The sequence below is a fragment of the Elephas maximus genome, chromosome 3 (genome assembly GCF_024166365.1).
Source record: "Elephas maximus indicus isolate mEleMax1 chromosome 3, mEleMax1 primary haplotype, whole genome shotgun sequence".
Lineage (NCBI taxonomy): Eukaryota > Metazoa > Chordata > Mammalia > Proboscidea > Elephantidae > Elephas > Elephas maximus.
Genome location: NC_064821.1, coordinates 63,908,790 through 63,931,640, shown reverse-complemented (window position 1 = coordinate 63,931,640; position 22,851 = coordinate 63,908,790). Strand labels below are relative to the sequence as shown.

The 22,851-nt window shown below is 43.8% G+C and overlaps 1 protein-coding gene across 1 annotated transcript in view; it reads left to right on the top strand.

The window, feature by feature from the left end:
- Window positions 1-19,015: 19,015 nt before the first annotated feature.
- Window positions 19,016-22,851, top strand: part of ASAP3 (ArfGAP with SH3 domain, ankyrin repeat and PH domain 3) — a 45,695-nt gene continuing 41,859 nt past the window's right edge. The window contains exon 1 of the mRNA XM_049878235.1: window positions 19,016-19,295. Within this exon, the coding sequence (XP_049734192.1) occupies window positions 19,167-19,295 (129 nt within the window). The 5' untranslated portion in view covers window positions 19,016-19,166. The remainder of the gene's footprint in view (window positions 19,296-22,851) is intronic.

Sequence of the window (22,851 nt, the reverse complement as noted above, 5' to 3'; positions counted from 1 at the left end):
ATTCCTCTACACCAACCAAGAGAACTCCAAAAAGGAAATCAGGAGAACAATACCATTTACAATAGCCCTCTGTCTTAGTTTTCTAATGCTGCTATAACAGAAATACCATAAATGGATGGCTTCAACAAACAGAAGTTTATTCTCTCATAGTCTAGTAGGCTAGAAGTCTAAATTCAGGGCATCAGCTCCAGGAGAAGACTTTCTCTCTGTCGGCTCTGGAGGAAGGTCCTTGTCATCAATCATCCCGTGGTCTAGGAGCTTTTCGGTGCAGGACCCCCGGGTCTAAAGACGCACTTTTCTCCTGGCACTACTTTCTTTTTTTTTATTGTACTTTAGATGAAGGTTTACAGAACAAGCTAGTTTCTCATTAAACAGTTAGTACACACATTGTTTTATAACATTGGTTAACCTCCCCACAACATGTCAACACTCTCCCTTCTCAACCTTAGGTTCCCTATTACCAGCTTTCCTGTCCCTTCCTGCCTTCTAGTCATTGGCCCAGGGCTGGTGTTCCCCTTTAGTCTCATTTTGTTTTATGGGCCTGTCCAATCTTTGGCTGAGGGGAAAACCTCAGGAGCGACTTCATTACTGAGCTGAAAGGGTGCCTAGGGGCCATACTCTCGGGGTTTCTCTAGTCTTTGTCAGGTCAGCAAGTCTGGTCTTTCTTTTTGAGTTAGAATTTTGTTCTACATTTTTCTCCAGCTGTGTCAGGGACCCTCTATTGTGATCCCGGTCAGAGCAGTCAGTGGTGGTAGCCAGGCACCATCTAGTTGCACTGGACTCAGTCTGGCGGAGGCCATGGTTGATGTGGTCCATTAGTCCTTTGGACTAACATTTCCCTTGTATCTTTAGTTTTCTTTATTCTTCCTTACTCCCAAAGGGGTGAGACCAGTGGAGTATCCTAGATGGCCACTCACAGGCTTTTAAGACCCCAGATGCTACTTACCACAGTAGAAAGTAGAACATTTTCTTTATAAACTATGTTATGCCAATTGAGCTAGATGTTCCCTGAGACCACGGTCCCCACATCCTGGCACTACTTTCTTGATGGCATAAGGTCCCCCTGTCTCTCTGCTTGCTTCTCTCTTTTATACCTCAAAAGAGATTGGCTTAAATTGTGGATTATTCTTGTAGCTGGAGTCTACATAACTGCCACTAATCCCATCTCATTAACATCATAGACATAGGATTTACAACACATAGGAAAATCACATCAGATGACAAAATGGTGGAAAATCACACAATCCTGGGGATCATGATCTAGCCAAATTGATACACATATTTTGGGGGACACAATTCAATCCATGACACCCCCAAAACATAAAATACTTGGGAATAAACCTAACTAGGGACATAAAAGACTCATACAAAGAAAACTACAAAACACTACTTCAAGAAACCAAAAGAGACCTGCTCAAATGTAAAAACATACTATGCTCATGGATAGGCAGACTTAACATTGTGAAATGACAGTATTACCCAAAGCGATCTGCAGATATAATGCAGTCCAGCTCAAATTCCAACAACATTCTCTAATGAGATGGAAAAACTAATCACCAACTTTATATGGAAAGGAAAGAGGCCCTGAATAAATAAAGCATTACTAATGAAGAACGAAGTAGGAGGCCTCACACTCCCAGATCTCAGAACATACTATTATACAACCATGGTAGTCAAAACAGGCTGGTACTGGTGCAACAATAGACGCATAGACCAATGGAATAAAATCAAGAACCCAGAAATAAATCCATCCACCTATGGACAGTAAATCTTTGACAAAGGGTCAAAATCCATTAAATGGGGAAGAGATAGTCTCTTTAATAAATGGTGTTGGCAAAACTGGATATCCATTTGCAGAAAAATGAAACAGGACCCATACCTCACACCATATACAAAAACTACCTTGAGATGGATCAAAGACCTAAAATGTAAAACATCATGGAAGAAAAAATAGGGGTAAACCTAGGAGCCCTAATTTATGGCTTAAATAGACTATTAAGCATAACTTAAACAGCACAAACAGCAGAAAATAAACTAGACCACTGGGACCTCCTGAAAATCAAACACTTGTGCTCATCAAAAGGCTTTTCCAAAAGAGCAAAAAGAGAACCCACAGGTCAGGAAAGATTTTTTGGCTATGATATTTCTGACAAGGGTCTAATCTCTAAAACTTATAGGAAACTCCAACAACTCTAACACAAAAAGACAACCCAATTAAAAAATGGGCAAAGGACATGAACAGACACTTCACCAAAGAACACATGCAGGCAGCCAACAAATGCATGAAGTGCTTGAGATCATTAGCCATTAGAGAGATGCAAATTAAAACTACAAAGAGATACCATCTCACACTGGTGATGATGGCACTGATCAAAAAAATAGAAAACAACAAACGCTGTAGAGGCTGTGGGGAGAATGGAACTCTCGTACACTGCTGGTAGGAATGTAAAATGGTACAACCATTATGGAAAAAGTGAGAAATAGAAATACCATATGATCCAGCAATCCCACTCCTAGGTACATATCCTAGAGAAATAAGAGCCATGACGTGAATAGAAATATGCATACTGAAGTTCATTGCAGCATTATTTACAACAGCAAAAAGATTGAAACAACCTAAGTGCACATTAGCAGATGAACAGATAAACAAACTGTGGTACATACATACAATGGAATACTATGCAATGTTAAAGAATAGTGACAAATCTGAAAAACATCTCAAAACATGGATGAACCTGGAGGACATTATACTGAGTGAAATTATTCAATCACAAAAGGACAAATATTGTACAAGACCACAATTTTAAAAAGTCAAGAAAAGATTTTCACATAGACAGAAACATTCTTTGAAGGTTAGCAGGGATGGCAGGGTTGGGGAGGGAAAACCACTGACTAGATGGTAGACACATATTAACTTTGGTGAAGGGAGAGATGGTACAAATATGGGGGAAGTCAGCACAACAGAATCAAGATAAAGACACTGAAAGATACGCAAGAGTAAAAAGCAACAAGGGTAAATACTAATACATATACAATCCTGCAACAACAGTAATAAAAACAATAATGTATGAGTGGATACAAAGGTAGATATGTAAGCTGAACAGGGGTGGGAGGGCATATGGAAGTATGTGCACATGCTTCAAATATACCCATTTATGCTGTGAGTCGGAATTGACTTGACGGCACTGGGTTTGGCTTTGGTTTTTTTTTTTAATGTGATGGTATGCACGAGGGGCACAATAATGACAACTTCTTAGCGATAACTGTACACGTCCTGCCACTGAGATACTGGGCTTAAGGACTAGGGACCATGGTCTCCAGGGCATCTAGGTCGATTGGCATATCATAATCCATACAGACAATGCTCTATATCCTAGCTTGGTAAGTAGCGACTGCGATCCTAAGCTTGTGAGCAGGAGGTGGAGCCAAGATGGTGAAGTAGTCAGACGCTTCTGGTGAACCCTCTTACAACAAAGACCTGAAAAAAACAAGTGAAACGACTATATTTATGACAAGCTAGGAGCCCTGAACATCAAAGGCAAAGTGAGAAAATGGACTGAGCAGCAGGGGGAGGGAGGGACGGTTTAGAAGTGGAGAGGAGTTGCCGGACCCGAATCACCAGGAACCCTTGGGCACCATTCCCAGGAGCTAGTGCAGCAGGCTGGTGGTAGCATTCAACTGCAGTTCCCTCAGGGAGAAACAGTCAGCTGCACAGCCCACTCACATCTCTGGAACCAGAGAAGAATGGCACTCTCGGCAAAAGCTAAGTGCTTGTGTATATTTTACCACATCCCTAGCCCCCAAGGCGGCTTTGGTGGCTGTTGATTTCCTGGGCTTAAGATAGGTCCTGCTGAGCATCCTGAGCCATTGTCTCAGCCTTGGAGAAGGAATAAATTCACAATTGGGGAAAAAAATAATCTGCCAGCTCCACTAACTGAGGGAGCTCAGGACAGAAGCAGCTCTTGTCCAGGCATAAACAGTCTGTGGACTTTGAATACCTTTCTCCCCTGCATGGACCTATTTCAGGAGAATAGGCCCTTGTTGGCAGACTGCAACTTTTTCAGTTGTGTGGTGGAGAGGTGAGTGTTTGATGTCTGACACTGCTTTGCCTATTAAATAGGGTCCTCACCTACCCACATCAGGGGCTTAAGGACTGGTGGCTCCACTCAGGTCACTTAGCCACCCACAAAAGGGGTCCAAAGATAACTGGAATCTTCCAGTCCTTACAACAAAAAGCATTGGGTACCCATGGTCCATCTGCAGAACCCACCCACATGTGCACTCTAGGAAACAGGGACACACTTTCCTCACAGGTGCTTGGGGGATGGTTGTCAGCCCCCTTGTTCAGAGCATGACCCCCTGCTGCAGCCAGGTACCAGTACCTACACCAAACACCCCTGCCCCTCTAAGACTGTAGGACAGAGCCTGTACCACACACTTGATGACTATCAACCTGGACACCTGAGCTGAATCCATACAAGAAAAGTGAATGGGCTTCTAGGCTGATACACCTGATAACAGCTCTAGATACCTGGTGGCAGGACTTTAGAGCTTCAAAGGTGAAAATAATCAAGGTAGCTCACTCAAGCAACCTATTTGGGCATATCAAAACAAAACAAAACAAAGCTAGAAGCTAGGATACAGTAAGCAAACATAAAATAAACTAATACAATAACTTATAGATAGCTTGGAGACAACAGTCAATATCAAATCGCATAAAAAAGCAGACCATGTTCACTTCAACAAGCTCTCAAAACAGAGAATCAAGAGATCTTCTGGATGAAGATGCCTTCTTGGAATTACTGGATGCAGAATACAAAAGATTGATATACAGAACTCTTCAAGATATCAGGAACAAGATCAGACAATACACAGAACAAGCCAAGGAACACACAGATAAAGCAGGTGAAGAAGTTAAAAAGGTTATTCAAGAGCATAATTAAAAATTTAATAAGCTGCAAGAATCCATAGGCAGACAAAAAAAAAAAAGTGCTATCGAGTCGTTTCTGACTCGTAGCGACCCTATGCAACGCCCCATAGGGTTTCCGAGACACCAAGACATATTATAATCAAACTTGCCAAAACCAAAGATAGAGAATTTTAAGAGCCACTAGGGATAAATGAAAAGTCACCTACAAAGAGAGTCAATAAGAATAAGCTTGGACTACTCAGCAGAAACCATGCAGGCAAGAAGGCAATGGGATGACTTATATAAAGCATTGAAGGAAAAAAATTGCCAGCCAAGAACCATATATCCAGTAAAACTGTCTCTCAAATATGAAGGTGAAATTAGGACTTTTCCAGATAGACAAAAGTTTAGGGAATTCGTAAAAACCAAACCAAAACTACAAGAAATACTAAAGGGAGTTCTATGGTTAGAAAATCAATAATATCAGATATCAACCCAAGACTAGAACACTGGACAGAGCAATCAGATGTCAACCCAGATAGGGAAATCACAAAAATAAATCAAGATTAAAAAAACACTCAAAACACGGAAACAGCAATGTCATGATGTAAAAGATGACAACATTAAAACAATAAAGAGGGACTAAGAAATGTAGTCATAGATCTTTCATATGGAGAGGAAGTCAAGGCGATATAAAGAAATAAAAGTTAGGTTTAAACTTAGAAAATAGGGGTAAATATTAAGGTAACCACAAAGGAGACTACCAATCCTACTCATCAAAATAAAATACAAGAAAAAAATAGAGACTCAGCAGAAACAAAGTTAACAACAACGAATAAGAGGAAAAGACAATATAAAACTACTCATCACAAAACATTAAGTGGGAAAAAGAAACTGTGAACAACACACAGAAAAAAGACATCAAAATGACAGCACTGAATTCATACCTATCCATAATTACGCTGAATGTAAATGGACTAAATGCACCAATAAACAGACAGAGTGAGGCAGAATGGATAAAAAAACATGATCCGTCTATATGCTGCCTACAAGACACACACCTTAGACTTAGAGACACAAACAAACTAAAACTCAAAGGATGGAAAAAATATAGCAAGCAAACGACAACCAAAAAGAGCGGAAGTGGCAATGTTAATTTCTGACAAAATAGACTTTAAAGTTAAATCCACCACAAAGGATAAGGAAGGACACTATATAACGATTCAAGGGACAATATACCAGGAGGATATAACCATATTAAATATTTATGCACCCAATGACAGGGCTGCAAGATACATAAAACAAACTCTAACAGCATGGAAAAGTGAGATAGGCAGCTCCACAATTATAGTAGGAGACTTCAACACATCACTTTCGGTGAAGGACAGAACACCCAGAAAGAAGCTCAATAAAGGCATCGAAAATCTAAATGCCACCATCAACCAACTTGACCTCATAGGCATATACAGAACACTCCACCCAACAGCACCCAAGTATGCTTTCTTTCCTAGTGCACACGGAGCATTCTCCAGAACAGACCACATATTAGGTCACAAAGCAAGCCTGAGCAGAATCCTAAACATTGAAATATTACAAAGCATTTTCTCTGAACATAAGGCCATAAGTAGAAATCAATAAGAGAAAAAGTAGGGAAAAGAAATCAAGCGCTTGGAAACTGAACAATACCCTGCTCATAACCACTGGGTTATAGAGGACATGAAGGATGGAATAAAGAAATTCACAGAATCCAATGAGAATGAAAACACTTCCTATCAGAACCTCTGGGACACAGTGAAACAGTGCTCAGAGGTCAATTTATATCAATAAATGCAAACATACAAAATGAAGAAAGGGCCAAAATCAAAGAATTATCGCTACAACTTGAACAAATAGAAAGAGAGCAACAAAAGAAACCCTCAAGCAGCAAAAGAAAGCAGATAATAAAAATCAGAGCAGAATTAAATGAAATAGAGAACAGAAAAACAATTGAAAGAGTTAACAAGACCAAAAGCCAGTTCTCTGAAAAAATTAACAAAATTGATAAACCATTGGCCAAACTGACAAAAGAAAAACAGGAGGGGAAGCAAATAACCCAAATAAGAAATGAGATGGGTGATATTAAACAGACCCAACTGAAATTAACAGAATCATATCAGATTACTATGAAAAATTGTACTCTAACAAATTTGAAAGCCTAGAAGGAATGGATGAATTTATAGAAATACACAGCCTACCTAAACTAACACAAACAGAGGTAGAACAGCTAAATAAACCCATAACAAGGGATTGAAAAGGTAATTAAAAACCTCCCAACAAAAAAAAGCCCTGACCTGGATGGCTTCCCTGCAGAGTTCTACCAAACATTCAGAGAAAAGTTAACACCACTACTACTAAAGGTATTTCAGAGCATAGAAAAGGACAGAATACTCCCAAACTCATTCTATGAAGCCAGCATATCCCTGATACCAAAACCAGGTAAAGACACCACACAAAAGGAAAATTACAGACCTATATCCCTCATGAACTTAGATGCAAAAATCCTCAACAAAGTTCTAGCCAATAGAATTCAACAACATATCCAAAAATAATTCACCAAGACCAAGTGGGATTCATACCAGGTATGCAGGGATGGTTCAACATTAGAAAAACAATTAATGTAATCCATCATACAAATAAAACAAAAGACAAGAACCACATGATTTTATCAATTGACGCAGAAAAGGCATTTGACAAAGTTCAACACCCATTTGTGATAAAAACTCTCAGCAAAATAGGAATAGAAGGAAAATTCCTCAACATAATAAAGGGGATTTATACAAGCCAACCCCCACGTGTCTGTCAGTTTGTCATACTGTGGGGGCTTGGGTGTTGCTGTGATGCTGGAAGCTATGCCACAGGTATTCAGATACCAGCAGGGTCACCCATGGTGGACAGGTTTCAGCTGAGCTTCCAGACTAAAACAGACTAGGAAGAAGGACCCGGCAGTCTACTTGTGAAAAGCATTAGCCAGTGAAAACCTTATGAATAGCAGGAGAACATTGTCTGATATAGTGCTGGAAGATGAGTCCCCCAGGTTGGAAGGCACTCAAAAGATGACTGGGGAAGAGCTGCCTCCTCAAAGTAGAGTTGACCTTAATGACGTGGATGGAGTAAAGCTTTCAGGACCTTCATTTGCTGATGTGGCATGACTCAAAATGAGAAGAAACAGCTGCAAACATCCATTAATAATCGGAACCTGGAATGTACAAAGTATGAATCTAGGAAAATTGGAAATTGTCAAAAATGAAATGGAATGCATAAACATCAATATCCTAGGCATCAGTGAGCTGAAATGGACTGGTATTGGCCATTTTGAATCAGACAATCATTAAGTCTACTATGCTGGGAATGACAACTCGGAGAGGGATGGTGTTGCATTCATCATCAAAAAGAATGTTTCAAGATCTATCCTGAAGCACAACGCTGTCAGTGACAGGATAATATCGACTCGACGGCATTGGTTGGTTTTGGGTACAAGGAAGACCAGTTAATACGACTATTATTCAAATTTACGCACCAACCACTAAGGCCAAAGATGAAAAAATAGAATGCTGCAGTCTGAAATTGACCGATCATGCAATCAAGATGCATTAATAATTACTGGCGACTGGAATGCGAAAGTTGGAAAAAAAGGACAAGTAGTTGGAAAATATGGCCTTGGTGATAGAAACAATGCCAGAGATTGAACGATAGAATTTTGCAAGACCAACGACTTCTTCATTGCAAATACCTTCTTTCACCAACATAAACGGCGACTATACACATGGGCCTCGCCAGATGGAATGCACAGAAATCAAATTGACTACATATGTGGAGAGAGACGATGGAAAAGCTCAATATCATCAGTCAGAACAAGGCCAGGGGCCGCCTGTGGAACAGACCATCAATTGCTCATATGCAAGTTCAAGGTGAAACTGCAGAAAATCAGAGCAAGTCCACAAGAGCCAAAATATGACCTTGAGTATATCCCACCTGAATTTAGAGACCATCTAAAGAATAGATTTGACACAGTGAACACTAGTGACCGAAGACCAGACGAGTTGTGGAATGACATCAAGGACATCATCCATGAAGAAAGCAAGAGGTCACTGAAAAGACAGGAAAGAAAGAAAAGACCAAGATGGATGTCAGAGGAGACTCTGAAACTTGCTCTTTAGCGTCGAGCAGCTGAAGCAAAAGGAAAAATTGATGAAGTAAAAGAACTGAACAGAAGACTTCAAAGGGCCTCTCGAGAAGAAAAAGTATTATAATGATGTGCAAAGAGCTGGAGATGGAAAACCAAAAGGGAAGAACACGCTCAGCGTTTCTCAAGCTGAAAGATCTGAAGAAAAAATTCAAGCCTCGAGTTGGAATAGTGAAGGATTCCATGGGGAAAATATTTAAACGACGCAGGAAGCATCAAAAGAAGATGGAAGGAATATACAGAGTCATTATATCAAGAAGAATTAGTCAATATTCAACCATTTCAAGAGGTGACATATGATCAGGAACTGATGGTACTGAAGGAAGAAGTCCAAGCTGCTCTGAAGGCACTGGCGAAAAGCAAGGCTCCAGGAATTGATGGAGTATCAATCGAGATGTTTCAACAAACAGATGCAGCGCTGGAGGTGCTCACTCATCTATGCCAAGAAATATCGAAGACAGCTTCCTGGCCAACTGACTGGAAGCAATCCATATTTATGCCTATTCCCAAGAAAGGTGACCCAACCGAATGTGGAAATTATAGAACAATATCATTAATATCACAGGCAAGTAAAATTCTGCTGAAGATCATTCAAAAACTACTGCAGCAGTATACTGACAGGGAGCTGCCAGAAATTTAGGCCAGTTTCAGAAGAGAACGTGGAACCAGGGATATCATTGCTGATGTCAGATGGATCCTGGCTGAAAGCAGAGAATACCGGAAGGATGCTTACCTGTGTTTTATTGACTCTGAAAAGGCATTCGACTGTATGGATCATAACAAATTATGGATAACACTGCGAAGAATGGGAGTTCGAGAACACTTAATTGTGCTCATGAGGAACCTTTACATAGATCAAGAGGCAGTTGTTCGGACAGAACAAGGGGATACTGATGGGTTTAAAGTCAGGAAAGGTGTGCATCAGGGTTGTATTCTTTCACCATACCTATTTAATCTGTATGCTGAACAAATAATCCGAGAAGCTGGACTATATGAAGAAGAACGGGGCATTAGGATTGGAGGAAGACTCATTAACAACCTGTGTTATGCAGATGACACAACCTTGCTTGCTGAAAGAGAAGAGAACTTGAAGCACTTACTATTGAAGATCAAAGACCACAGCCTTCAGTATGGATTATACTCAACATAAAGAAAACAAAAATCTTCACAACTGGACCAATGAGCAACATCGTGATAAACGGAGAAAAGATTGAAGTTGTCAAGGATTTCATTTTACTTGGATCCACAATCAACAGCCACGGAAGCAGCAGTCAAGAAATCAAAAGACTCATTGCATTGGGTAAATCTGCTGCAAAGGACCTCTTCAAAGTGTTGAAGAACAAAGATGTCACCCTGAAGACTATGGTGCGCCTGACCTAAGCCATGGTATTTTCAATTACATCATATGCATGTGAAAGCTGAACAATGAATAAGGAAGACCGAAGAAGAGCTGATGTCTTTGAATTGTGGTGTTGGTGAAAATATTGAATACACCATGGCCTGCCAAAAGAACGAACAAATCTGTCTTAGAAGAAGTGCGGCCAGAATGCTCCTTAGAGGCAAGGATGGCGAGACTGCGTCTTACATACTCTGGACGTGTTGTCAGGAGGGATCAGTCCCTGGAGAAGGACATCATGTTTGGCAGAGTACAGGGTCAGTGGAAAAGAGGAAGACACTCAACGAGGTGGATTGACACAGTGGCTGCAACAATGAGCTCAAGCATAGCAAGGATTGTAAGGATGGCGCAGGACCGGGCAGTGTTTCGTTCTGTTGTGCATAGGGTCGCTATGAGTTGGAACCGACTCGATGGCACCTAACAACAAGAACATACAAAGCCAACAGCCAACATCATCCTAGATGGAGACAGCCTGAAAGCACTCCCCTCAAGAGCAGGAATCAGACAAGGATGCCCTTTATTACCAGTCTTATTCAACACTGTGCTGGAGGTCCTAGCCAGAGCAATTAGGCTAGGTGAAGAAATAAAGGGCATACAGATTGGTAAGGAAGAAGTAAAGGTATCTCTATTTGCAGGTGACATGATCTTATACACAGAAAACCCTAAAGAATCCTCAAGAAAACTACTGAAACTAATAGAAGAGTTCAGCAGAGTATCAGGATACAAGATAAACATTACAAAAATCAGTTGGATTCCTCTACACCAACAAAAAGAACATCAAAGAGGAAATCACCAAATCAATACCATTTACAGTAGCCCCCAAGAAGATAAAATACTTAGGAATAAATCTTGCCAGAGATGAAAAAGACCTATACAAAGAAACTATTGCAAGAAGTCAAAAGAGACCCACACATGTAAGTGGAAAAACATAGCTTGCTCATGGATAGGAAGACTTAACATTGTAAAAATGTCTATTCTACCAAAAGTGATGTATAGATACAACACAATTCCGATCCAAATTCCAACGACATTTTTTAATGAGATGGAGAAACAAATCACCAGCTACATATGGAAGGGAAAGAGGCCCCGGATAAGTAAAGAATTATTGAAAAAGAAGAATAAAGTGGGAGGCCTCACTCTACCTGACTTTAGAATCTATTACACCACCACAGTAGTCAAAACAGCCCGGCACTGGTGCAACAACAGATAGACCAATGGAACAGAATTGAGAATCCAGACATAAATCCACCTACATATGAGCAACTGATATTTGACAAAGGCCCAAAGTCAGTTAAACGGGGAAAAGACAGTCTCTTTAACAAATGGTGCTGGCATAAAACAAGACCCATACCTCACACCATGCACAAAAACTAACTCAAAATGGATCAAAGACTTAAATATAAAATCTGAAACAATAAAGATCATGGAAGAAAAAATAGGGACAACGTTAGGAGCCCTAATACATGGCATAAACAGTATAGAAAACATTATTAAGAATGCAGAAGAAAAACTAGATAACTGGGAGCTCCTAAAAATCAAACACCTATGCTCATCCAAAGACTTCACCGGAAGAGTAAAAAGATTACCTACAGACTGGGAAAAAGTTTTTAGCTATGACATTTCTGACCAGCATCTGATCTCTAAAATCTATATGGTACTGAAAAACTCAACTACAAAAAGACAAATAACCCTCTTAAAAAATGGGCAAAGGATGTGAACAGGCACTTCACTAAAGAAGGTATTCAGGTAGCTAACAGATACGTGAGGAAATGCTCACGATAATTAGCCATTAAAGAAATGAAAATCAAAACTACAGTGAAATTCCATCTCACTTCAACAAGGCTGGCATTAATCCAAAAAACACAAAATAAATGTTGGAGAGGTTGTGGAGAGACTGGAACACTTATACACTGCTGGTGCGAATGTAAAATGGTACAACTACTTTGGAAATCAATTTGGCACTTCCTTAAAAAACTAGAAATAGAACTACCATACGATCCAGCAATCCCACTCCTTGGAATATAACCCAGAGAAATAAAAACCTTTACACGAACAGATATATGCACAGCCATGTTCATTGCAGCACTGTTTACGATAGCAAAAAGATGGAAACAACCAAGGTGCCCATCAACAGATGAATGAATGAATTATGGTATATTCACATAACGGAATACAATGCATCAATAAAGAACAATGATGAATCCGTGAAACATTTCATAACATGGAGGAATCTGGAAGGCATTATCCTGAGTGAAATCAGTTGCAAAAGGATAAATATTGTATGAGAGCAGTATTATAAGAACTAGAAAAATAGTTTAAACAGGGAAGAAAATATTCTTTGATGTTTACGAGAGGGGGAGGGAGGGAGGAGAGGAGTTTTCACTAATTAGATAGTAGATAAAAACTATTTTAGGTGAAGGGAAAGACAACACACAAGACAGGAGAGGTCAGCACAGCTGGACTTAAAGCAAAAGCAAAGAAGTTACCTGAATAAATGGAACACTTTAGCAGGAATGGGGGTTTGGGAACCATGGTTTCAGGGGACATCTAAGTCAATTGGTGTAATAAAATCTATTAAGAAAACATTCTGCATCCCCTTTGGAGAGTGGCGTCTGGGGTCTTAAATGCTAGCAAGTGGCCATCTAAGATGCATTAATTGGTCTCAACCCACCTGGAGCAAAGGAGAATGAAGAACACCAAAGACACAAGGTAATTATGACCCCAAGAGACATAAAGGGCCACATAAAGCAGAGACCACATCACCTTGAGACCAGAAGAACTAGATGGTGCCCAGCTACAACCGATGACTGCCCTGACAGCGAACACAACAGAGAACCCCTGAGGGAGCAGAAGAGCAGTGGGATGCAGACCTCAAATTCTTGTAAAAAGACCAGACTTAATGGTCTGACTGAGACTGGAAGAACCCCGGAGGTCATGGTCCCCAGACCTTCTGTTAGCTCAAGACAGGAACCATTCCCAAAGCCAACTCTTCAGACAGTGATTGGACTCAACTAATGGAAACCCTGGTGGCGTAGTGGTTAAGTGCTACGGCTGTTAACCAAAGGGTCTGCAGTTCGAATCCACCAGGGGCTCCTTGGAAACTCTGTGGGGCAGTTCTACTCTGTCCTATAGGGTGGCTAAGAGTCAGAATCAACTCGACGGCACTGGGTTTGGTTTTTTAGTTTATGGGATAGAAAATGATACTGGTGAAGAGTGAGCATTTTGGATTAAGTAGTCACGTGAGACTATGTGGGCAGCTCCTGTCTGGAGGGGAGATGAGAGGGCAGAGGGGGTCAGAAGGTGGCTCAGTGGACATGAAAATGGAGAGTGGACTGTGCTGTTTCATTAGGGGGAGAGCAACTAGGAGTATATAAAAAAAAATAGCCAGGTGTATATAAATATTTGTATGACAGACTGACTTGATTTGTAAACTTTCACTTAAATCAGAATTAAAAAAAAAAAAGTGGTTATCCAGGATTAAAAAAAAAAAAAAAGCTTAGGAACAGCCATCGAAGATACAATAATTGGTCTCTTCCCATTCGACGCAAAAAGAGTGAAGAAAACCAAAGACTCAAGGAAACAATTAGTCCAAAGGACTAACGGATCACATGAACCACAGCCTCTGCTAGCCTGAGACCAGAAGAACTATGGTGCCCAGTTTCCACTACCAACCACTCTGACCGGGACCACAGTAGTTGGTCATGGACAGAGTGGGGGAGAAATGTAGAAGAAAATCCAAACTCATAAATAAGACCAGACTTATTGGTCTGATAGAGACTGGTGGAACCCAGAGACTATGGCCCTTAGACACACTTCAAACTTAGAACTGAAATCCCTCACCGAGATCACATTATAGCCATACAACAGACAGGCCTATAAAATGAACAATAACACCAGTGAGGAATGCACACCTCAGAACAATCAACTATATGGGACCTAAGGGCAGTATTTGCTCCAAAGCAAAGTTCAAAAGGAAGGTAGCAGAAGGAAGGCTGGGCAAATGGACACAGGGAATCCAAGGAGGAAGAGAGGAGAGCACTGACATATTCATGGGTTTGCAACCAATGTCACTAAACAAGCTCTGGTATAAATTTTTGATTGGGAAATAATTTGCTCTGTAAACTTTCACCTAATCCACAATAGAGTGTTCAAAAAAAAAGGAGCCCTGGTTGCACAATGGTTAAGCACTTGGCTGCTAAGTTTGGAGGTTCAATCCCACCAGCAGCTTTGCAGGAATAAAGACCTGTCAATCTGCTTTTGTAAAGATTACTGCCTAGGGCTGAGAATCATGACTCAGGAAGTTGAAACACAATCTTATTAATCACAATGGCCTTGTTATGGAAATACGGTCTTTAAAGATCTTATCAGTTAGGTTACCATGAGGTTATATTGAAATAGGGTGAGTCCTAGTCCAATATGAGATATAGAAGAGAGAAGTGAGCAGAGAAATATGGGGACCTCTTACCACCAAGAAAGCAGCGCCAAGAGCAGAATGCGTTCTTTGCACCTGGGGCTCTTGCATGGAGAAGCTCCTAGAGCAAGGGAAGAATGATTACAAGGACTTGCCCCAGAGCTGAGAGAGAGAGAGCCTTCTCCTGGAGCTGATGTCCTAAATTTGGACTTCTAGCCTGCTAGATTGTGAGAGAATAAATTTCGCTGTGTTAAAGCCCCTCCCCACCAAAAAAAAAAACAAAACAAAACATCACTGCCTAGGAAATCCTATGGGGCAGTTCTGCTCTGTCCTATAGGGTCACTATGAGTCAGAATTGACTCAACGACACACAACAACAACAATGTACGAATTCAAATACCAGCAGGGTCACCCATGGTGGACAGGTTTCAGCTGAGCTTCCAGACTGAGACAGGCTGGGAAGAAGAACTTGGCAATCTACTTACGAAGAAACTAGGCAGTGAAAACCTTACGAACAGCAGTGGAACATTGACATAGTGCTGGAAGATGAGCCCCTCAGGTTGAAAGGCACTCAAAAGACAACTGGGGAAGAGCTGCCTCCTCAAAGTAAAGTTGACCTTAATGATATGGATGGAGTCAAGCTTTTGGGACCTTCATTTGTTGATGTGGCACCACTCTAGGAAGCTAGAAGTCCAAATTCAGGGTACCAACTCCAGGGGAAGGCTTTCTCTCTTTGTTGGCTCTGGGGGAAGGCCCTTGTCATCAATCTTCCCTAGTCGAGGAGCTTCTCAGCACAGGAACCCTGGGTCCAAAGAACACATTATTCTCCTGACTCTTGTTTCTTGGTAGTATGAGGTCCCCCTGTCTCTCTGCTCGCTTCTGTCTTTCATATTTCAAAAGAATCTGACATAAGACACAACCTTATCTTGTAGATTGAGTCCTGCCTCATTACCATAACTGCCTCTAATCCTGCCTCATTAAACAAAAAATTTCTTTTATTAGGATTAGCACAAAGCTGGTTCCTGTGAGGCAGAGGTTAAAGATGTCCCAAAAGTCCAATTTTTCCAAGCTGCTGTACCACTTCATCATCTCTAACATCAACTACTCCCTCTCCCCTCAGTACTCTCCCTCCTCTTTGGGTTCCGTAATTTCATGCAACGTCTCACAGAACTCGGAAACCATATATAAGAAATGGCGCACGCGGTTGTGGAGGCTGGCAAGTTCTAATTTTGTGGGTCAGGCATAGACTTCTCTCTGGCCGTCAGTCTCCGCCCAAAGGCACTCAGCTTTCTTGCTCCGTGGGCTGGAAAGCCCACTGTGCCATCTCCTTTGGGTCTCTGCTTTGGTCTCTCCTTCTTTGGTGGTGGTGAGCACTCCTCTCTGCTCTGAAATTGGCTCTCTTTTAAGGCAAAACTGACCAATCCCCTTGGTGGGCCACAATTGTCTTATTTGCACAGTTCCACCCAATCACCTGAGTAGGAGTCACAAGACCATGGCTAGAAGGCCACACACAAAAGTAATTAATCACGCCACACTCATTAGCCTCATAGAGGTAGGATTTACAACGTATAGGAAAATCACATCAGATGACAAAATGGTGGACAATCACACAACACTGGGAATCATGGCCTAGCCAAGTTGACATGCATTTTGGGGGGGACACAATTCAATCCATAACACTTACCAAGCATGATGTCCTTCTCCAGGGACTGGTCCCTCCTGATAATGTGTTCAGAGTTTGTGAGATGAAGTCTTGCCATCCTCACTTCCAAGGAGCACTCTGGCTGTACTTCTTCCAAGACAGACTTGTTCATTCTCCTGGTGGTCCATGGTACATTCAATATTCTTCACCAATACCATAAATCAAAGGCATCAATTCTTTGGTCTCCCTAATTCATTGTCCAGCTTTTGCATGTATAAGAGGCGATTGAAAATATCATGGCTTGGGTCAGGCACACCTTAGTCTCAAAGTGACATCTTTGCTTTTCAACACTTTAAAGAGGTCTTTTGCAGCAGATTCACCAATGCAAAATAATGTCCTCAACTGGATATCATATATTGTCCCAGTTTTGTTTTTTTTTTTCCTATGCAAACTATGTAATCCTCTCAACAGCCCTAGGGAGTAGGATATTATTTGAACATTTTAAGACAAGGAAATTCAGGCTTAGAGAAGCCAGCAGTTAACACAATGGCACACAGCTGGTCAACAGCAGAACCAAGATTGGAATTCAGGTCTGTATGACTCCAAAGTCTCTGTTCTTCACAGCGCCACCCTGATTTTTTACCAGAAGGAATCTTTTCCAGAGGATCTTAGCTCCAGAATTAAACCTAAGTAGATTTCGATCCTGAACCCCATCCCTAGCCTGCTTCCTCATGCACCTGAGGATAGAGGTGGTTCCCAGGATGAGGGCATTGGTGGTTCAGTGGCAGAATTTTCATCCTTCATGCAGAGACCTGGGTTCGATTCCTGGCCAATGCACCTCGTGTGCAGACACCACCTGTCTGTCACTAGAGGCTTTTGTGTTGCTATGATACTGAACAGGCTTCTGCAGAGCTTCCAGACCAAGATGGATAGAAAGAAAGGCCTGGTGATCTTCTTCAAACGTCAGCCAATGAGAACCCTGTGGATCACTATAAACTTGCCAACAGCCTAAGACAGAGAGGAAGAAAGGCCTGCTGATCTACTTCCAAAAATCAGTCACTATAAGCTTGCCAATAGTCTGGCAAGGGGATGGCTAGGACCGGGCAGCATTTTCTGCTGTTGTGCCTGGGATCGCCATGAAAGAAGGCCAACTCCACACTGCTAACAACAGGAGGCAAAGGCTAGTGGATAGGAAGGAGTGGCAGTCTTTAGCCTGGTAGGGATGTCCAATGGGATTGAAAGGTGAATATAACCAACTGAGCCCAGGAAGAGTGAAGGCACGGGTAAGGGCCTGGTACGGGGGAGCGGGTTACTGAGTGCCTGTCGGGTATACGCACTGTGCTAGGTTCTTCCCAGAAGGAGCCCTGGTGGCATAACGATTAAGTGCTCGGCTGCTAACCGAAAGGTTGGTGGTTTGAACCCACCAAGTGGCTCTGTGGGAGAAAAGACCTGGTGATCTGCTAGAAAACTGTATGGAGCAGTTCTACCGTGTCACATGGTGTCGCTGTTAGTCAAAAACCCACTTGACAGAACCTAACAACAGGGAGCCCTGGTTGCTCAGTGGTTAAGAGCTCAGCTGCTAACTAACCAAAAGGTCGGCCGTTCACTCCTCGGAAACCCTATGGGGCAGTTCTACTCTGCCCTATAGGGTCGCTATGAGTCGACGGCTACGGTTTTAACAACAGGCTCTTTCCTGGCAACATCAAAACCAAATAGGGATCAGGCTTCCCATTTTACAGATGTGGAAACTGAGGTTCCCAGAAGAAAAGTAATTTTCCCAAAGACACACAGCTTGCCAGCAGATTGGCGCCACAAAGTCCCTGGAGACGGGGCACGTGGCTGAGGACAGAGCACAGGGGCAGGCAGGCGGCCCTGGCCTCCCGCAGAGCCTACCTAGGCTGAGAAACAGCGTGTGGAGCAAGGTAGAGGCGGGGCGATTGGAGTGGAGCGAGGCAAGTACTGGAGGGACTGGGGGAGAGAGGAGGCAGAGGGTGTGCGCGACAGAGGGGCGGGGCTACGGGGGACTGGGAACGAACCCGTAGGGGAGGAGGAAGCAATGGTGGGACGGGGTGGGGGCACTGAAGGGGAACGTAGGGCTGGGGCATCGAGGGGCCGTGGGAGGGAGGAAGACTTGGAAGGTGAGGAGTAGGAAGAAAGGGGGCGGAGCTGTGGAGGAGCTTGGATGGAGGCAGGGGCGGGGCCGGGGCGAGAGGCGGGGCCGAGGAGGTGGGAGAGAGGCTGGGGCGGGGCACCTTGGGGGCGGGGTCTGGGAGCCTGGCGTGAGGCCGGAGGTGGGGCTATTCAGTCTAAAGTGGGGAGAAAGCCAGTAAGGCCGGGGGCGGGACCGAGGAGAGGGCGGGACCGGGAAGCTCAGGGGCTCCCTGGGCCCGAGGGGACGAGGCTGTGCCGGGCGAAGCAGTCGGGGGCGGGGCGGGGGGCGGGGCGCGAGGAGGCCTGGACTGCGCCCCGGGCGGGCGGTGAGGCTGGTTCAGCGCTGAGCAGCGCAGCGCCCCTCGCGCCCCGCTCCGGCAGCCCCGGCAGCCCCGGCAGCCCCGGCAGCCCCGGCGCCCCGGTCCCGCGCCCGCCATGCCCGAGCAGCTCAGCGTCGCCGAGTTCCTGGCCATCACCGCGGAGGACCTCAGCTCTCCGGCCGGGGCTGTGGCCTTCGCCGCTAAGATGCCCCGGTGCCGGGGGGCGGCGCTGGCGCGGGAGGAGGTGAGGGGACCAGGGCGGGAGGGGTCGGGGTCCGGGCAGGGCCTGGCCTTGACCTTCACAGGCTTCACTGGAGCTGCGGTAGCCCTTAACAGGCGCCCCAGAAACCTGCCTCCTAGATCTGCGAGAACTGAGCGCATCTCAAAGGTTTGCGTCCTCACCGTCGAGGCCAGGGGAGGGCCCGAGGGGCCGATTGTGGGGGGCCTCGAGGACATCTCGATGACAGACTTCAAAGATTGGGGACATACCCCAAACGCTTTTGGTGACCAGTCCCGTCGCATGTGTGTTCGGCCTTACTGCATCAGTGTGTGTTTTCATCTTTGGAGCCCCGAGCCCCAGAAGTTTGCCCCTCAAGTCACTCCCCTTATGGGAAACAGGCCTTCCCTGCCTCTGCTGAACTTGACTTATCCCAGGCTGCGGGGAGGCCCCCTCCTCCTTGCCTCTGAGATTTGGCCAGTGTTTGTGGAATGAATGTGAATGGGAAGGCGCCAGGAGCCGGGGTTCACCTTGGCCAGACTGTTGGCAAGTTTATAGTCTTCTCTCTTCTTCCCTTTCCGCTTTGTCTTTCCGAGCAAAGCGTCCCAGGCCCTTTCTTCGCTCTTGCAGAATGCCCCACCCCATTCTCAGGCTCACTGGAACTCATTCCTCTTCTCCAGACCTGCTGCAGCTTTCTTTGGCTCCTCTGCGTGGAATATTCTAGGGTAGACACCCTGTGGCTTTGGGCCAGTAGAGAGTAACATGTTTTTGCAGCTCCCTTTCTGAGGATGCCCCGAATTTTGGGTGGCATTTTGGACCTCAGCTCTCACCTTCCATCCTTCACCATTAGTATGTTGGGCATCTATTGTGTGTGGCAGATACCAGGCCCAATAGGACTGTTGATAACACACTGGGCCAATGTCTTGGGAAATCTCTCCTCTTCTTGTCTGGCTTGCTGAACCTCCATCTCCCAGTCTGTTTGTATCACTTGGTAAGGGTAACAGAGGTCGTGGAAAGAGCATCAACTTTGGGGAGGCAGACCTGTATTCATATTCTGACTCTGCAATTTACCAGCTGTATGAGTCTGTTTGAGTCCTATTTTTGACATCTGTAAAATGGGGATAACACTGTTTACTGCACAGGGCTCTGGTATTTCATGAAGCAATGTGTGTAAAGCATGTTTTTGTTGTTGTTGCCATTGAGTTGATGCCGAGTCATGGTTACCTCATGTGTGTCAGAGTAGAGCTGTGCTCCACAGGGTTTTCAATGGCTGATTTTTTGGAGGTAGATGGCCAGGCTTTTCTTTTGAGGCGCTCTGAGTGGACTCTTGGTGAATTTGCCTACATCTTGATAAATGGAATGATTATCATCAGGTTAATTGATGGACCTCTTTAGACAGTAACTGGATATCTTTCATCCTCATTTCTCTCTAGAACCCGGTCTAGCACTTTGCACATAGTAGGGGTATGTTTTTTAATTAAAACAAGCAGCAGCCGGTGAACTTTGGCTTCCTGCCTTGGTCAGAGCCAGCAACCTAGAAGCCCTACTGCACATGAATTTGGTTTATATTTTACTGGGAGGCTCACAGGGAAACTTACTGCCACACAGCCTCCTCCTGGGGGAAGCTTCCTCAGGTTTATCTTCGTAGCCTTGCTCTTCACCACCTGGAAGAGTTCAGTGCCTTCTGTGTCCTTAGGGCTTTCATAGTACAGCCCCCTCTCCAGGTCTTTCATTAGAATGTTAAGTCAGATCAGGAGCAGGGGGAGGGGGCTGCACAATGAACCCTTCCCCATGGACAGAAATGGCCATTTATGCCCGTGCATCTGGCTATGCCTGGCTTTCTATGTTTGTGTAAGCACTTGTGTGTGTTGGGGGAAGGGGGTCCTAGAATGGTTCTGGGGGCCACAGCAGACTCTAGTCAAGGCTCAGCTTTGCCCCAGTTCAGACCAGACAAAACCGAGCCTCCTTTGCCTTTGGTGCAAGCAGGTGATCGTTTTTTCCAGTAGAAAGTCTTGTGGCACCCAAACAAAACTTTTGAGCATTTCTGTGCCCAAAAAGTTAGAATCTGACCTTTGGAATGGACTTTCCTGAGGTTTCCGGTTTGGTTTTGCATTTGTGTTTATATTTGCATGTAGTTTGATGCTGGCATTTTTCCCCCCAGTTCTGGGTATGACTAACCCACCTCCCCCAAACTTGAAGCTCCATGTGGCTGAATCAAAATGCAACTGAATTTTCAAATCGAATCTTCCAGTCCTGGTTGGTTTCCTGGGAGTTATTAGGTACTCCATTCCGGGACTTACAGCCCCTTTTTGCAGTCCTGCTGGGAAGGACCCTGGGCAGATCACAGGAAACTAGAATGTCAGGGCTGAGAGACACTTTAAGATAGAGATAACTAGGAACTCTCATTTAAGATGAGAAAGCTGATGTCCAGAGAGGGCAAGAGACTTGTCCAGGCTCACACAGCTGGATAGTGGAAGAACTGGCATTTCTACCCAGGTCTTCTAACCCTGGTCCTTTTCTCATTTTTTTTTTTTTTTACTAAAGTCAATCTGCATATCCTCCCTATGTAACTTCTCCTTATGTCAGTTATTTCATCTGTAAAATGGGACTAATAATCCCTCCCTGATTACTTCACTGCATTGTTAAAGTTGTTTGCTTTTAACTGTGAAACACTACAAATGTGAGGGAGTATTAAGATAATTATTCCATCAACCAGCCTCTTCCTGTCCTGGGTTCCTTTACATCAGTCATCTCATTGATATTCACAGTAACATAGGTAAAAACAGCCCCAGAGAGGTTAAGGCAGTTGTCCTGTATCACAAAGCAGTTCTGTCTGACTCCAAGGCCTGTGCTCTGTGCAGTTCTCCATGCCATCTCTGTGGTAGATACCAAGGACATAAAAATGCTGCTCTGGTTTGCTGGCTGGTTATGGAGATAAAGCCTCTCTTAGGAAGATAAGTAGGAACCCCAGGAGTCTGTCCCAAGTGCCCAGTGACAGGTATAGAAAGTGCCATAGAGGCCAATGGAGAGAGGGAGAAAGCAGTGAGGACTGATACAGTCCGGGAGAGCTTCCTGGAAGAGGTGAGACTTCTAGCTGGGTCTTAAAGGATGGAAGAACTTCATTAAGTAGAGAGGAAGTGAATGGACTCAGTGTCTAACGGGAAGAGAACATATTTGGGAACCAAGTAAGCCATTTTGATCAGAACTGAGAATTCATGCTTTATCACGTCTCAAACTACTGGTAAACTCATATCCCCCAGTTGGTCTGGGATGAAGCAGTCCACCACAAATAGGGATCTTCAAAGGCCTGTGTCTTGTATCGTTTTTTGAGGTTTCAGCAGGAAACCCTGGTGGCATAGTGGTTAAGAGCTATAGCTGCTAACCAAAAGATTGGCAGTTTGAATCCACCAGGCGCTCCTTGGAAACCCTGTGAGGCAGTTCTACTCTGTCCTATAGGGTCACCACTATGTGTTGGAATCAACTCGACAGTAACAAGTTTTTTTCTTTTTTTTTGGTTTAATATCTAGTTTCAATTCCACAATTGGGACCTAATTTTTTTGTGTGTGTGGTGAAAATATATATA